The sequence below is a fragment of the Xiphophorus hellerii genome, chromosome 24 (genome assembly GCF_003331165.1).
Source record: "Xiphophorus hellerii strain 12219 chromosome 24, Xiphophorus_hellerii-4.1, whole genome shotgun sequence".
NCBI classification, from domain to species: domain Eukaryota; kingdom Metazoa; phylum Chordata; class Actinopteri; order Cyprinodontiformes; family Poeciliidae; genus Xiphophorus; species Xiphophorus hellerii.
This window is the reverse complement of record NC_045695.1, coordinates 10576715-10594223: the sequence shown is the minus strand read 5'-3', so window position 1 is coordinate 10594223 and position 17509 is coordinate 10576715. Positions and strand designations below refer to the sequence as shown.

At 41.8% G+C, this 17509-nt stretch overlaps 1 protein-coding gene across 2 annotated transcripts; it reads right to left on the bottom strand.

The window, feature by feature from the left end:
• Positions 1-10914: 10914 nt before the first annotated feature.
• On the bottom strand, positions 10915-16903 carry spry2 (sprouty RTK signaling antagonist 2). Of its 2 annotated transcripts, none has more exons than XM_032557078.1 (2): positions 16467-16903; positions 10915-12959 (listed from the first exon to the last, which is right to left on the bottom strand). In XM_032557078.1, the coding sequence occupies exon 2, from the start codon at positions 12909-12911 to the stop codon at positions 11862-11864; it is 1050 nt and encodes a 349-aa protein (XP_032412969.1). In that variant the 5' UTR covers positions 12912-12959; positions 16467-16903; the 3' UTR covers positions 10915-11861. The 2 variants fall into 2 exon arrangements, with proteins under 2 accessions (XP_032412969.1, XP_032412970.1); XM_032557079.1 differs by lacking the exon at positions 16467-16903 and adding an exon at positions 13073-13206.
• Between the last annotated feature and the right edge of the window lie 606 nt (positions 16904-17509).

The window sequence follows — 17509 nt, the reverse complement described above, 5'->3', positions numbered from 1 at the left end:
ATGGAAAAAGATGTGAAACTTAGTAGGAGATGGTTAGCAGGACGCGTGTTGTGACCTAAAGGGATTTTATTTGGAAGACAGGGTTCCTCAATGAGACGCCTTTGAAGATGGACTGTTTAATCTGACCATGGAACTGATCTTTGAGGGCGAATTCTTCTGTAGTGATATTTCTCAAAAGGAAAAGGGAGTTTGCTTTCATTTTTTCCTGGAATTGACTGAACCTTTTGTGCATTGTTTGGCAAATCAAAGACACAGTAAATTTAGAGGTGACTAAAAATGGATCCACGCTATCTCTTTTCCTACCAACAAAAGGCTGGTACTCATTTTTTTTGCGCGATTGGTTTTGCAGTGACTGCAATTCAAAAACTCAACTTTGTTTCTACTGAAAATATCTTACTACACTAGCTAATAAGTGTAAGTCAGTTTTGTACATTAGTTACAAAACTAATTTACAAATAGCTAATGGTGTCTACAGGACACTATTGGTCATGTTCTCTACAAATTCGGCCTTTATTCTGCCTTCTTGTGGTAAGAAGAAAAACATAAGTCCAGTTTTTCTAATTTTGAACATCACCGAAGGAAAGTAGATAATACAACTTTTATATAAATGACAAAGTGAAGAAAAGGTGGTGTGGAGAGCAGCTGATTCCTGTGTTCAATTCCAAGTGCAGCTATTTATATTTTATCAACAATTGTATATAAAAACACTAATGCACTACAAGAACACATCAATAAGAGAGTGTTTTTATAGTGTAGTGGCTATGTCAGAAAACTTAGACGGTTTTCTGCTTCCTTCATATTTTAAGTTTGATGACAAAGACTAGGCCACACATTTGTCTGTCTGTCTTACTAACACTGGAAATGACTCTGAACACAGGCGGCAGAATTTGGTGTTGGAAGCATGGTGTTAGGGTGATTTTTATTTTTATATTTTCAGGTGTCATGGTAAAGCCTCTCCCATACTTCATCCGAAGTTTCCAAATCCTTGACTGTGTCTCATGACAAAAATTGTGTCAGCTCGTTCTCAGGAAGGCGTCCTTCTTCCTCCAGGTGTGGATTAATCCGAATCAGAAACTGAAACAGCGTGTTGGTCAGTCACATCAAATCCTGATTAAAAACAGAAAACAAAACACCTGAAGACAGTGACACTGTACATTCTGAGGACTTAAATTGAGAATGGGATGGCGAGATCTGATCGGCTAGTGAGAACAATGTCCGTTGTGTTCGGTAGCAACAGAGGGCGGAACAAGAGGCACAGTAGGGTAAAGAGTCGGAGACTACAGTTGCTAGAGTGGTCATACGTGAAGCAGAACACATCCTTAAACCACACAGCACTCAGTGCGTTGACAGAAATCAATCATCCCTGTAATGTCTACGGAGGAGTTCACTTTCTCTCTGGTTTCCGGAGAGACTTGCACTCCCTTTAAGTCTTCCGCGTGTGGAGAGCCTTGACACGTGGAGTCGTGGAACTCCTGGAGAGCGACCTCTTCGTATTTTCACAGTAAACAGCCCCTCCAAAAGGCCTGCGCTTGCTCTCTCTCTCTCTCTTGCTCGTTTCAGAACAGTGGCCTCCTTTCAGGGCCATCACTTAAGGGCCCTATTAATAATTTGACAAGTTTTCTCAAAGATTAATTACTGCAAGCTTGGAGGCTGTAATTATGCAGGGTGGGGAGGCTTGGTAGACCTTTGGCAGTTCCATTTCCAGCTCAATTTTCCACTTATCAAATTGGGAGGAGAGGTTACTCAGCCTTTCTAATTTATAGACCTACATGAGTGCAAAGAGATAAAGAGTCTGACTCCTTTAAAGGTTGTTAGTACTATTTACAGAGATTCATTGGTTGTTTTGTTGATTTACTTTGGATATTTGGTATGTCTTCCAGTGTTAAATGCTCATTAGAATGTAAAATGTATTGATCTTTAAGACTGTGCTCTTGCATTATTAATGCAAAATACAAATATCGCTTATCGCGATAACTTTTGGGACAATTTATTGTCCAACAAAATTTATCGTGAGAGGTCTAGCAAATTCTATACAAGTAGGATATTTAGCATAGAAATAGCCAAATAGAAAAATCCTACCAGAACTCCATACCATCGATCTGGTGCATGAGGAGGGAAAGTGAGGGAGAAGGAAGAGGACAGAGAGGTGAACTTGTTGCACAAAGCCCAGATTGTTCCTCCTTGCAGTCTGTTCCCGATAACAATGAGCCATTCACTTTCCCCGCGATGGGCCCTAATTAATTCCAACTTTACATTCTGACCTACAATCTCCCCTCGCTCATCCCCGCTTCCTGTCACATCCATCAATTAATCCGTGCAGCCGGATGACTTCACTCTGGGCTAAACGAGCAGCCGTATTATTTTGAGTTCAGCTTGTTTTGCGAGTCACATTTTCTTCTTGTGCACCACTAGGATTACCGCTGGTCATCACACGTGTTCTGACAATACTGGCATCAAAATATCATATATTGTTGCTAAAATCTTCTTTGCCTCCCTCGACTAAAATAAACAAATTCTAACAATCAGTAAAGCCATTTATTTCTTCCCTATGACCCAATTCTGTTCAGTTCCTTAATCCATTGTTCCTTTTCTATTCTCTTTCTTCCTCCTTCCTGCAGGTTCCCTATTTAAAAAGCAGTGATGGAAATTCAGTGTGAACGTTTATATTTATTTTTGAAAGATGTGCTATAAAGCACAGAGAACTCTATAAAGTCTGAAACTTGATTTGAAAGATGTCAAAACCCTGAAAAACATTTTCCTCTTGATTCAGGGATTCTATTTGTGTTGTCTCCACCAGCTGTGCACGTATAAAAGAAAGTTTCTGCCCTTTCTTTTAAACAAGCTAGCTCAACTTTGATGAGATTGAATGAAGAATTCTCAAAAATCAAATCATACTTTAATGTAAACTATTTAATTTTAAGCCTGGATGTATGTTTGGGTTTTTTGTCCAACTTGAAGGACATTAAGTTTGCAGTTGCAAGGCAATTAAATTGGTTGTAATCATACAAAATGTGAAACATTTCAGGTAAGGTTGTGAATTTTACTTTAAGTAATGTAAAGTAAATCTGGGTATTTCTGACCCAGGTTTACATCAAGTTGTCTCTCATCTTCTAGAAACAGTCTTGTTGCAAATCCAGTTGTGAGTGGAGTTGATTAAATCATTGTTGACCAATAATTGGCTCATAAAAATGTTAGATCTGGAAGTGATGATTGAGAATGGCCTATCATTAGAGCCTCATGCAAAAAAAAGAAAGAAAAAGAAGTTCCTAATTTTTGTCTTCTGTTCTCTGTGAAACTGAAGTAAATAATTTTTAACACTAAGCCTCTCACAATTATGTATTGTGGTTCCCTTTTTAATTGCAGCCGTAAAAGCTTCAACGATCGTCTATTGCCTCGATTCCACCGAGAGTTGCGACAACGGGTCGGCGTGGCGCGGTGCATTATTTTGTCTACTTATAATACGGCGGATCATAAAACGGTGCCATACGGCTCAGTGGAAACGATTCACAAAGGTGCTCCACTGTTACACCCTTTGAACAGAGTCTTGCGATGAACATGTCGCCTCAATGTCGCAGTGTGTAACAATCTACGCAATCGAACACTTGTAGCAGTCATGAAGTGTAAACAGAGTCTTCCTGATTTAGAGGTGTGGGTTCTGTTGTCACCACTCGGAAAGCACTCAAACATGCACATGGATCCCCTAAAAAGGCTCCTTTTGCTTCAGCCCCTGCCCCTGCGCTCTCACTGTCAAACAGAGCTTGGCGCTGTATCCTTTTCTCTTGCCCCACATCCGAAATGTGAGGAGGGAAGAGAGCCAAAGAGAGGATGGAAGGCGCAGGGAGAGTGGCCGCGGGGGGTTGACATAAAGACAGAAAGGAGAGAAGCAGTGAGGAACAGTGAGGCGAGAGTGGCATATAGAAGGGAGAAGCAATGAAATGCTTGCGGGGAGGACAGGGGAGCTGTGGTGGGAGGGAGGGGCGGCGTTAAAGGAAGAACAGAGACTGCTTTGTCGATGTCAACAGCAAACCTTTTGGCAATGGCTTGCCGCTCCCCCTGCGCAGGCTCCAAAAGGCAGAGGGATCGGGCAAATTTGTGTCCTCGACTGTGTGCGAGTCGAAACATAAAGGAAATGTTGCTCTGCAGCCTTCCGAGAAACATGGAAAACACACGTGCCCACTCCTAAGCACACCCAGACAGGATATTGGTCGGGTTAAAGTGGCAGAAACACAAAGCTTATCTTGGCACAGGTAGACGAGATACTTAATAAGTAACTTCCTCTCAGTTTTTGTACAACTTCTTAAAAAAATATCCTTATGCAAGTCTTTGGCTGAAAGCCTATACATACAGATCAGTTAAAAGTGAATTACTAAGGTGAATTGCTTTATAGTAACACTACAAGTAGCGAAGTCTGAACTAGGATTTTTGTGAATAATTTTTTGAAATAAAAATGGGTAAAATAGCTGACTTCCGTTCCATCTTTTGAGTTTGCCCCACAATAGTCAGGCTTATTGCTATAGCAACCAAGGCAGACCAAAGAAGATGTTGCTGGTTAGGTTTTCCATGGATGAAACTTGCTTGGCAAGGTCATCCCATAAATACTCAATTGATCTGACATTTAATAAATTGATCATTGTGTATCAGACAACACTGGGTTTCACTTATTTCTCACTTTTCTCAATGAATCTTTTTGGAACATAACCTCAATTCCAGTTATTCCTGCTTGAGCTATTTTTACTTGGTCCTGACCTCCTTAGACAGGGGAGACAAGAGGTGAAGCTGAAGCGATGTGGCTAGATTTCTATTTGCTCTGAAATCTAGCCCCTGCTACCCATGATGGTGTTCCTGAATGGACAAAACAAAAAACAGTGGTTGGCCTCTTTTTTGTAATTGTATTTTTGTATTTGTGGTACTGTTCTCCCCTTAGCTCAAACGATGAAAGTTTTAAGTCCATTTCAAAACTATGACCTGCTGATAAAACGTTGTCAAGTTCTGTACAGTGTGTAGTTTATGCTAACAAAGGAAGTGGTCAAGACTGCCTGCGCTAGCTAGCTAGCTAGCTTGAACCACGCCAGGGTCCGTAACATGCCCACCTACCTTTGCTCATGCCTCTTGCATGTTATCCGTTGTAAGTTGGACATTACAAGATCTAATGAAGGCAAACGTGACAACTCCTTGACCAACTCTTAACACAAAACCCTAGAACCTCTGAGGAACTATTTCACCATTGCTGCAGGTGTGCATTGGTCTGCTGTATTTGACCAAGCTGGCATCAGGTTTGCATCGTGGGCTTTAACATTCAGCAGACGGTATGGATATAGTTTGACTTGCACGGGAAGATAATTTTCTTAAGTGAAGCAAAGTCGCCAAACTCTGCAGAGATGCCATCAAACCGGATTGGTGATGAAAGTTTAAGGCATTGAGCAAAATCCTAGTAGTGCCCCCTCTACCCTGCTCTGTCCAACCCTCCTGTTATTTTGACGGACAACATAACGACCAGGAAAGTGCCACACTTCTACACTAAATTAGCTCAGTAAAGCACTCTGTTTTCTGTATTAATCGGGCCGGCATACCAAGCTGATGGAATTCTGTTGCTTTTGGCCCAGGCCCAGCTGCAGAGCTGCTCCTCAAGAAATGACACATGAAGTGTGTGTCTTGTTTTCTCTTACTTTGGAGTCCCGTCAATGAGGCAACCATGGTCTGTAGAGAAGGAATTCTTCCACTAAGTTCCATAAACATTAAATGCGCAAACGACTTTTCAAGTGGCCTCACACGTGTGGGTCTTAAGACCTAAATACATTTATTGTAGCAGTATCCGAACTTCTTGTTGACAATTTTATGAACATTTTTACTGAACTTATAAAGTTAAAACAACATCCCTTATGTGCATACAGGCCTTCAGTATCCAATTGGGAATTTCCTTTTGGCTCAGATGGTCTGATTCCTGAGGACTAGTTGATTTGGCCATTTTTTTCCCCCATTACTCCTGCTTTTGGTTAATTAATAGAATGTAAAATTTTGATTAGAAACCTTTTTTAGATACCAGGTGTAGTATAAAGGCAGGTTCTGAAAAATCCTATTGTCCAGGTGCAATTCTGCTTAAAGTATTAAAACAAATTTTCACATTTGGCCAAACTGTGCTTCTCCCTATATCGTAGCTGTAAAGAAGAACAGTAGGCCCTTTATTTTTGGAAAAGTTTCACCTGCTCTTGCAGAGTGGAAAACTTTGGCAAGAGAGCCTCTCCCTCTCTCTTTGGAGCCTCCAAACTTGTCACCAGTTGTTTGGAGTCTAGAGGAATTTCAGGCATGTTCACAATCTCTGCAGCCATTGACAAATTTCTGTCCTCGGGCTGGGAAAACACTTCCATATGTACGAGCGCGCGCACACTCGAGCGCACCTTGGCTTTGCTGTCATCATGAGCTTGTCAACACGCCGCACCTGTGAACGGTAACAAGACCCCGTGGCTTGCAGTTCTCTCATAGCTGCATGACAGACCCAAGATCTCCATTTCCTCCAGGCAAGAGAGAGAGAGAGAGGACATAAAAATGGTTTGCCTCAGATTTAAACCAAAAAGATATCGTCTTAAATAAATGCATTTAAAAAACAGTTTTTTCTCATGAAGATGTTCATGAACCTACAAACATCTTCAGTCTTGTCCCAGTTGAGGTTCTCGCTGAATAACCCATTGCCCCATTTCTTTTGAAAAACACACACTTTTGTGGTTGCCTCTTCTAAATAATGTGTTGTCTATAACAAGAGTAAAGGATCATGATACCTTCTGATCTCAGCACAGCTGTTGCTAAACTGTATGAACTAAACTTTGCATACTTTAGCATTGCTTTGGAAGAAAAACCCATGTAATTGTCGTTTTCACTTGCTGGCATATGTTTCACTAGTACCTAGTGCTTTCAGATTTGTTTTTAAAATTACTTTCTGTGGAGCTATTCATACTCACTGTAAATTTCCCTTAGATCCTAATAAACATGCTAAGTTTAGGGGATAGAAAGCCAAGCCTCCGTGTCCTGGATTCTATTTTCTGGCATTATTAAAATGCACAACTGAAATAGTTTTTTCAATAGTTGAGTTATCTAGTAAGATCTGACTAGGAATTGTCCTCACTCTCTTCCCCTTATACTCAAATTTGAATAATTCTACCTGGGTCTCAATGGCACTATTCAGGTAGGCGTTTATATGACGCCATTGGGGACGAATGAGACACATGCAGAACAGGGAAGCTGGTTTGCAAATTGGGTTGAGGGGGAAAAAAATGGATATGCAAAAACTTGTTGGCTAGAGCCAATGTAGTGTGTAGTGTTAATAGTCAAACACCTGAAGCCATACAAATACATGGTCTTAACATCAACATCATATAATTGACCTGCTTTTATTTCATTTTTTCAATCCAGTCTATTTAATGTTGTTTTCAGAAGGACTTAAGATGCATTTTTGTCAGGAAATGCCTGGTAGTAACAACTTATTGGTAATGTATTGACAATTTACTACCTCTCAACAGAACCACACTTTAGAAAGGAAAATAACAACAACTAAACTTTAGATTTATAACTATATAAAGTGACAGTTTTCTTTTAAAAATGTGCATTGCCTAAAAAAGGTAAGAACAGATACGCTTAAATATAAATGGAGAATTTCATTTACTATAACATTAGCTTTCAAATTGATCAACAGTCACCATTTAGTCTCCAAGTTGCCCATTTCCCCATTTGCATGTGTGCAAACTGTGCTTGGCTAACGCTACACACGCTAAATGGCTACTATTCGCTCTGTATGCAAACCTTTACTATATAATTCGCAGTCTGTTCCTGATTACACACACGCATGCATCCACATGCGAACGGACCTTCCCAAAACACACATAATTGCCACAAACGCTCACATCCACAAGCTAAGTGCCATGTGTTATAGTGAGCTGTCAGACCACACTAATTCCTCTTTTTAATGTGCGTCTGTCCTACTGTGTTGCAGGGGGATCAGGATTGCCTTTCAGGATAACAACTGAAGCTCTAAGCTCTTGGGGTGTGTGTGTGTGTGTGTGGGTGTGTGTGTGTGTGTCTGGGTGAACAACAATTGGCCGCTAAGCTGTAAAGAGCCTTGCAGCCTCCGCGTCGCCAACAAATATCCACTGGCTGTCAGCAGCGGACTGACGCTGTGTGTTTGTGTGTGTAAAGGCATGCAGATGAACCGACTTCCTGTGGTGGATTGAAGTTAAGTGCTGCCATTAGACTCGGGCCTCCAGTGGGAGATTTCATTGTGCGAGGGGGAGACTTGCACACGTGTGCAAGAATACGCCAGCGGTCGAGTTTATCAGGACGAACGCACGCCAGATTTCTTTCTTTCTTTTTTTTTTTGTGCCCGCTTTCCACATTGAGCAAAGACTCGCCTGCTGCTAGCATGGCGTCCTCTTTTGCACGCCCTCTGCCTTATACACACCCACTAAACCTTTATGGCAGATGCACTCTCTAGTCGGTGTCTGTTTGCTTTCATGGCTGCTGTAATCTTCTTTCTTAAGGCATAACAGTAGTTCAGCTGTCACGGAGACCGATTGAGCTGCTACAGGTTGAGATTTGGAATTAAAAAGCAGCACCTCATTCATCTCAGAAGCTAACTTTGCGGAAATGATTATCTTTACTCCCCAAAAGGGAGCGTTGAGATGAATTGTGAGAGGGCAAACTTCATCCAGTTTCAGTCCCCAAAACTCTCGACTTTGCCTGAAAGCATAGAAGTGCGACAGTAGCAGAGGACAAGCTCAGTGGAAAGTTAAACCGCACTCAGGTGGTGGAGGGGGTTGCGCTTTGGCTTTGAGTTCCACACGCATGCATCTCTCAGCCGCCCACATCGGAAAACAAAAAAAAAAAAAAAAAGAAGAAAGTTCAGCTTCTGAGAAAACGTTTTCACCGGTAGAGATGAGATAGGTGTGAGATTTTATCTTTTTTTTTAATTGTTTTTTTTTTTTTCTCCCTCCCTCTTTGGTTTTAAGCACCTCTGATGGATTTATTGACCCGACTTCGCAGCACAAAGTTTGGACTGGATGGAGCAAAAGCAGTAAAGAGATGATTTGTTTTTAAGTGACGGTGGTTCTCCAGTCTCATTTCGTCCATAATTTCTTTTCACCTTAAGCTACTTTTAGAAAGTGTGGGAAAAATGAATGAATTACCTCTTTTTTTTTTGGTTTTTACAGAAATTCAAGTTGCTGTTAGAGGTGAGATCTCTTGAGCAAAGTTCAACCCTCTGTGTTTTTGCTACTAAAATAGTTTTTATTGACATTAACATACACAGTGCTTCAAATTGTGAAGTCATTTTAATTTATTTTGCACTTTCTTGTAAGTTCTTTATTTACTTAGAAGAACATTTGGGTGGAGAAAAAGAGAAATTTAAACCTGCTGTGTAAATTAAATGGAGCGCGTGTGAAAAGTCGAGGCCTGTGGGCCAAATCAGACGGTGTTTTGTTGTTTTTGCCCTCTAAACTCTAAAAATAGAGCCTTTTCAAATAACAGCTGTGTGCTTAAACATTAGCATTTTTTTTCTGTCCAGCAAAACTAAAATATGTGAAATATTATTTAATTTCGATTAATACCCATCGCCTGCCGCTATTTATTAATTTGTTAATTGGCTTTATCTATATGTTAAATGAGTTTGGCACCCCTTCCTTAGAGCATAAAAATAAAGAAAATTATTTTATTTTCTATAAAAATAGAAAAAGTTTGTTTTTTCTGTTACAATTTTAAACCTGGAACTTAAAGTCAACTCAAGTTGTGGTTTGACCTTTTCTCTTCGTGGCATTCTGATTTTCTCTCAAATTTGACCAGCAAAAGGAAGTAGAAAGAGATGCGTACACGTTTTGCTTTTTTTTTTTTGTATATTTTCACAGAGGAACACATCTCCGTCATCGCCAGGCAAACGGTGGGCCCTCAGCCCCCCCACCCTCCTGCCTCTCACAGGGCTGTTTGATTGCTTAAGCCTGGCCCCATCAGACGGACAGACAATGCTTCCATAAAGAATAGCCCCGCTTCCTTCCTGTCTTCCTGTGCTGCGTTCTGCCTTGGTGAGCAGGGTGAATGAGCCGCTCTTGCCCCACAACACCATGAACCGCAGGGGCCACGGTGGCTAAAACCAACAAAGAGAGCTGTCTCCCCCCCCGGTCTCTCTTTCCAGTTCATATCCCATCCTCCTCCTCCTGCCAAATTGCTGCAGATACTTGATGGATAAACAAATCTTTTCACCGAACCAGTTTGTAGTTTCTTTTTGTTTTGGATTATCAGTGGTATAATTCTCTTGGATAATCTACGTGAGCTAAAAATAAGAAAGGAATTGAAAAAACTTTTTTTTTTTGCAGAAAAAACAAAAAAACAGTGTGCATCCAGTGACCCCCCACCACCACCACCACCCCTCTCTCCCCAACAACCCCACCATCTCCCTATGGGAATACCAAGTGGGAGCAGGTACCAGAGAGGAGCCAAAATAACCCCCTAACTATTGAGAACAGGATGAATGCTTGCCGGGCTGAATACGGGGGTAAACTGTTTGGTCTTTGTCATTCAAAGCGACGCTTTTAACCCTTAGCGGACCCTCTTCCAAACGACCTTAGCCCCCTCCATCTCACTCGCGCTTCCCTTCTTCATTCACAGCTGAGACAATGCAGAGGGAGAGGAGGGCTGTGAAGACTAAACACCAGATCAACTCTTCCTTTTCTGCCTCTAATGGGATTCAGCCCGTTATTTTTTATTTATTTTTTTATGCCCCCCCCCCTGTCTCCTCCAACACCTTCTGTAAAATGGGTGAAAGTTGATAATTATGTAAAACAACCCCCTCCCCTCCCGCTCAACCCTCTTTCAACATTCGTCAGTCAAAGGCGCATCAAATAAGCGAGAGCAAGAGCAGGAATGCGATTTACACAGCAGTGACATTTCATTGTTTCATTTTGGCCGTACCAACCTTTCAATACAATCAATAAAAATCACACAGTTATTAGACTTCAAGGCTTTTTAATTTTATACGTTAATATATTCATCTTCTAATTCATAGTGAGCTATTCGTGTCAAATCTGTCGAGCAACAGAGGAGGCCTTTAACAATGCTTTCTCAAAATAAATATTTGTCATAATAAAATATTAAAACCTTCAAATAAATATATCTTTTTAACTTTACACTAGGCAATTTTGGAATTAGACATTTTTTTCTTTTTCAAATAATAAGGTCACTGTACAATTTACAGGTAGGATCAGGGTTAAGATCTCTAACATTGTGAATTATTTAAAAATATGATTGGTAGATATTCCAGTGAATGCAGAAACTTTGTAGGAATGGGAGCTGGTGCAGATTCATCAAGGTGCCTCTAATGGCAGAAAACCTTTCACAGTTGAAGTATAATATAGATATATATACAAAAATAAAACATCTGTCATTTTCTATTGTATTTCCCCTTTCCATTATTACGTTACATACAGTTAGTAGCAGAAGCTTTTAGAATATAGTTTGTATCAAATGTTAAAACCCCAAAGATATCTGCTTGGACTGTATTAGGAAATCATGGCACTTGAGTGAAAAGATATAACAGTAGTTAAATAAGATGCCATACCTTGAAATGTGGAGTGCTTATTTTGGTTGACCATTCAAGTGAAACTCCTAATGCTGGGGTGAGTAAATGCACCTCCAGTGCCTTTACCAGTAACATTTCTTTTAGTAAATTTGCATTCAAAGTAGACACATGGAAGCCTTTCCTGACATGTCAGGTGGACATAAAGACAACAGCCACAATGACACTATTAGATGGCTCAAATTGTGCAACTTGACACTTTGCAGTTCACTCAGTGTGGAGTTGGTCAATAAATGTCCGATTTCATCCTGGCCTACGTTGCTGTGCTGTCGTCGTGACAGCGGGTTACGGTTGAGTTCTTGCATCGGCAGCCGGGTCGTGTGGCTCGGTCGTAGCAGCACTGGCACATGGCCAGGCACCCCTTACCTGGGAGGTAGCACAAGAGACAAGGGCAGAGCAAGGAGCAGACCGTGATGGTCGTCCAGCGTACGCAGCAGCGTGACTGAGAGCATGAGAAGGGCTTGTCCGCGCAGGTGTCCTCGTCATCGTTGGAGCAGTGGTAGAAAATGCCCTTCACGCAGCAGGCGCACGTCCCGTACTCCACGGCCTTGTGTGGAGAGCACAGGCAGCGTTGGCCGCACATCCAGCAGGACGGAAGCACTCTCGGCTGGACACACTCTGAGCACTTGCACCGACCGCAGGACTCGCATTTGTTGGAGTGTTTGTCCTTTTTTAAAGGCTTCCTGCTGCCTGGAATTGCTTCTATGTCTCTGTACTCTGTGTTCAGGGGTTTCAGCTCCTCGGAATCAGCTCGTTTTGGCTGGTTTCTGATTATTTCGCTGCTGTTCACCGGGCTGCCGAGAAGCCGCTGACCCGAAGAACCGCTCCCTGCGCTGGTGCGGACGCTGCTCTGGGAGTCCTCCACACTGGAAGACTGAGACACACCCTCTCTTGAAGAGATGGGAGCATTTGCATTCCCTTGGTGAGTCACTGAATGCAGATTGCGGAGGTTGTTGGACATCTCTTCCTCGGTCTCTTGCTGTCCATTGGTCCTTGAACCCGTTGATGTAGCCACATCGGTCTTCCGTTGCTGGGTGGCCGGAGACCTTTGAGCAGCCGACGGCCCGTCTGTATATTCATTACTACCACCGCTTATTCTTATCTGATCCAGAGATAACACTGGTGGAGTGTGTGGCCGTAACCTGCAGTTCAGGCCAAGATCTGACGGCGCATCTAGGGTTTGCAGAGACCGTGATTGTGCTCTACCTTCGTCATGCGCCATGTTCGCCAATCCAGTCAATGACGGCAACCCCCCATGGCGTCCTCCTCCTCCGTCGCTGTCGTTCTGACTTCTGGAATCCATCTTTGGACTGAAGGGCGTCTCTAGCTGGCTGGGGACACATCTGAATTCCTGTTGGAGAGACGGAACGTTTTTATCCGTGCTAGACAAGGCATGCAAATAATGGCATGCAAATAATAACAGATATCTGCACAAGCACTGCTATGAAAATGAGCCCCACACACAGGTCAGTGTTCGTCGGAGATGGATCCGTTTGATTACATAGTTGTTCAAACAACCTAAAAGCCACGAGGCACCATCTGTTTGGACCACCAGCTTCAGAGTCTGACACGAGAGTGGAGTCTCCAGAGCCACAAGCTACAGAGGCTCTTTGTGTGCGCTCAGAAACAGGGAAGTTTGTTTGCCCCGGGCCATAGCGAGTTCCACAGCCAGGCTTTATGTTTTAGAAGCAATATCTCATCTGAATGCAGATGCTTCCCTAAAGGTTGTTTATTACAAACTTCCTGCTTTCCTTCAACCATAACGGCTTTGAATAACCATTACCAATGAGAAAAAAAAAAATCCCTTCCTGTACTCTCGTACTTCTCTTTGATCAAGCCTTAAAAATACTCACCTTTAATCTTGTTTCATTAGATATATGTAAAAACAACAACTACACACACACACACACACACACCCACACACACACACACAGAGAGAGAAAAGCCATTTGATTTCTAATCTAAAGCTGAATGGGATCAATTTTTCCTCTCTCAAAGACTGCAATTTGTGGTGATCAAAGTTCAGGTTTTTCACACGGTTTTATTGAGCGTTGGAGGAAGCCATGCTAAAGACAGATACAAGTCAAAGAGAAGACTCAACAGAAAGTTCTGACACATGGAAGGCACACTAAATATTGCATATCAGCAAGAAAACCAGGGTAGAGAGTCATATCGGCACACTGAACTACTCATTTTGAATAAAATAATAATATATGAGGGACTTTAATTAGATGCATGACAACCATCCCTTTTCTCGATCCCGTTTTTGCATTGCCATGCTGTCAAAAAGACGAGTGACGAGAGTTTAGATTTTGGTAGGGCTCGACCAGTGGGAGGAAATATCCAGCAGAGTTCCTGTTAATTTGTTGTTTTCTGTTGTTATGGTCCATTTCGCTGCACCCAAGCAACACGTCCAGTTGATCCTGGTCAACTTCCTTTTTTGTGCCCACGCGCGTATTGTTGCATATAAGCTTATTTCATCTGGAGGTTAGGTATACTAATGAGTTACAGTGATAAAACCTCAGAATAGTTTATTTAGAGTGTAAAGGTTTTACGTTTTATATCATTTCCATTTGAAATTTAATCTCAATTTTGGTCAGAGAAGTGTATTAACATGAAAGATCAAACTTTTGTTTTTTTGCTCCATAGAATATCAACTAATTGTGATAGTATTGTTGAATAATGCGAAATACTGGTCTATTAATTGAATAATTTACTAGGTATGGACCAGATAGAGTTATAAAACGCTTTGGTTTGACCACTTAAATATTTAGCCTTACACTTTAGTCTTTTTAATGAATTCCTAGAAGCGGCGCCAGAAATCTTCTACATCTGTATGAAGCCTAAAGCAGTGTAAGGGCCTGCCAGTCAGCTGGTTGAAGACAGGCTTCTGAAGGTTTCATTCCGTTAAGGAAAAGACAATTATTTACGATTTTATGATGTGGAAACCAACAAAATCACCACCTGTCACTGCTATTAAGGTTACGCTGTTTAAAACAGAAGTTGGCCAGCTTTGAGAAGCATTTCTGTAAAGCAGCAGACTGCAAGGTAGCTACGCGTCAACTAATTCACTAGTAACTAGTTGTGAACTTGTTAAGCTTCAGCTAGTTTAAAAATAGTAGATCAGCACTACCTACAAGTACTTAAACTATAACTATAAAATAGTAATGACAGAGTTATCAATATTATAAAAATCAATGTTAGTATTTTAGCAACAATAGGAATATAGCTTTAAAAAAACAGTTTGCTCATCTAGTGTTTTTTTTTATTTACATCTTCTGTCATAAATACTGTGAAACTTAGTTTGTGTGATATCTAGATATTTTCTGTGTTATAATGTGCAGCCCTTCCCATGATCAGCAGAGATAAATGTCTACAAAGAGACATTTTTTTTGTGGGGGCCCCCAAGGCTTTGTGGGCCCCCACAAAAGTCTGGGGGCAAACATACAGAGCACAAAGTTGCAAAGGTGCAAAGCAACCAGCAACCGGGGGTTTGCAGGCATGTTCAGACTGACGGCTGTCAGAGTGTTGGCCCCCTCATCTATTTCTGGGGGCTGGAGTGCAGGCCATGTTGACCACAGTGGGTGGGACGGAAAGCAGGGGGTGATGATGGTGTAAAATACAAACATGTGCATAATCGCTCAATGGAGAGAAAAGTAGATTTTTCTTTGAAAATGATCTACGAATAACGTGCGATTTAGATATGTAAAATGCCAATGCAGGTATTTGCCTTCTGAAATCATTCGGAAATAGAGTCCAACTGTGTATAATTTCGTTTTGGTATAAATCCAGCGGCTCTGCGAAGGCCTCACTGATGTGTTAGCGAGCTTTAGTGAACAATCGGACAAATCAGGAAGAAAGCTGTTAAGCCAGGGGTCTCAAACTCCAGTCCTCGAGGGCCACTGTCCTGCAACTTTTAAATGTGCCTCTGCTGCACCACCTGAATAGAATAATTAGGTCATTAGCAAGGCTGGGAGAACTGATCTACACAAGGAGGAGGCAATTAAGCCATTTCATTCCAGCGTTTTGTACCTGTGGCACATCTAAAAACTGCAGGACAGCGGCCCTCGAGGACTGGAGTTTGAGATCCCTGTGTTAAGCAGTGTAAAGCTTGGTTAAAGTTAGAAATGCTATAACCCATGAGGGGAACACAGCAAAAATGCGGAATAATGTAATCTTGTGAATGGCCTTCATGTGAAACACCCAATACTGGAAGTAAACCAATACTGTACATCATATTGCACACACCACAGTGGTGGCAGAATGGTGCTGTGGGGAGGCTTTTGCCCAGCAGGAACGCTGAAAGTGGTCATAGTTGATGGGAAGATTGATGACAGGACAATCCTATGTGACATCCTGAGGGATGCTGCCAACGACTCGGGATTGTGGCAAAGGTTCACCTTCCAGCTCAGGAATGATTTGGAACAAAGTATATTCCAGTTATAATAACCCAGCTGCAAACCTAACACTTGCAAATGGCTGTTTACAAATGCTCTCCGTCCAATCTAAGAAAGTTTGAGCAAATCTGGAAAGAAGAATTGGAGAAACATTCTCCAAATATTTAAAGAGAACTTAGGGAGACTGGATATATGCGGCTCACACTTAAAACCCTAGATATTTTCCTTTTTAGGGTTTTATGCAACACTTTATGTTGGTCAGCCACATAAAATACCACAAATGTAAGTGAAACATCTGCAACTTTTTAATAAAGATAGCCTATCTTTTAAATTAAAGCGGCAAATTAAGTTCTCAAAGAACTTCTGACTGAAAGAAAACGACGTATTCTTACATATTATTCCGTAAAAAACTAAAACAAAGCGAAAGGTCCGTGCGCGTGCCATAAGAGGCTCACACTCACCGTGTTTTCGTCACTTTCAGCTTCAGCTCAGGTAAAATAAGTCCCAGTTTCTTCCTTACTCCTGCAGCTCAGTCGGGAAAGCAGTCTGCAAAATCCATTGAGAAAGTTTCCAAGCGTCGCTTATTTTCCCCCAACGCGCTGCGTTAGGACGTAAATCCCATGTTCTGCGTAAGAGCACGAGGCATTAAAAACATCAGCCGGAGTAAATCTTAACAGACTCCTTTAAGAAAGGGGTTAAAAAAAAAAAAAAAAAAAGTAAGAGCAGAAGAAAAAGCGACCAAAACTCCAGTTTACAAGTGGTTTTCTCGGCGTGTTTTATCCGACACAGTATGTAGGGTTACAAGCTATTTTTTCTCATGTGTTTTTTCTTTTTTCTCTCTCTCTCCCTTTCCGGAGAGGAGGTCGGGATTTGGGCCGTACATGGCGTCAAAGCTGAAGAGAGAGAGAGAGAGAGAGAGAGAGAGAGAGAGAGAGAGGAGGGGGGAACAGAGTGCTTGTTGTTGCAGCGGATATCTCGCATCCGGTGCTCAGCCATTGGCCGCTTGAGGAGCAGCCATTCACACCCAGTCTGATCAATTATACCCGCTGCTGGCCGCCTGTTGGGGAAACACGAGTCCTGCGTGATCCTCGAGAAAGTATCGAGATGTCTTATCGCTCCTGACCCACTTTTCAACTTGCAACGTTACATTTCATCTATGCTGTTGTGTGTGTGTGTGCGCGCGCGTGTGTGTTGGGGGATTAGATAGTAACTGGATTTCTGTTTATGTTAGTTTATACTCTGAGCAATAAACCTACGATCGAAATTTATGGCAAGTCATTTTGGACATTAATCACGCCTTTACCAGCGCCACTTTGCGGTTATTTAGCGCCAAATCTATCTAATAAATGCATCCTGACGTGTAGTTAGCGCCACTCAGCGTTCAAAACGCTTAGCGCCACCAGGTGTTCGTTAAATATGGACAACCACCTTGGTCATTTATCACATTCTATGCAGCACTATCTGGTATTGCATAAACAATGTTAAAAGTACTACCTGCTGTTTA

Coding starts and splice junctions, on each gene's coding strand:
- spry2 (XM_032557078.1), bottom strand. CDS start 12,911: ATGGATTCCAGAAGTCAGAACGACAGCGACGGAGGAGGAGGACGCCAT.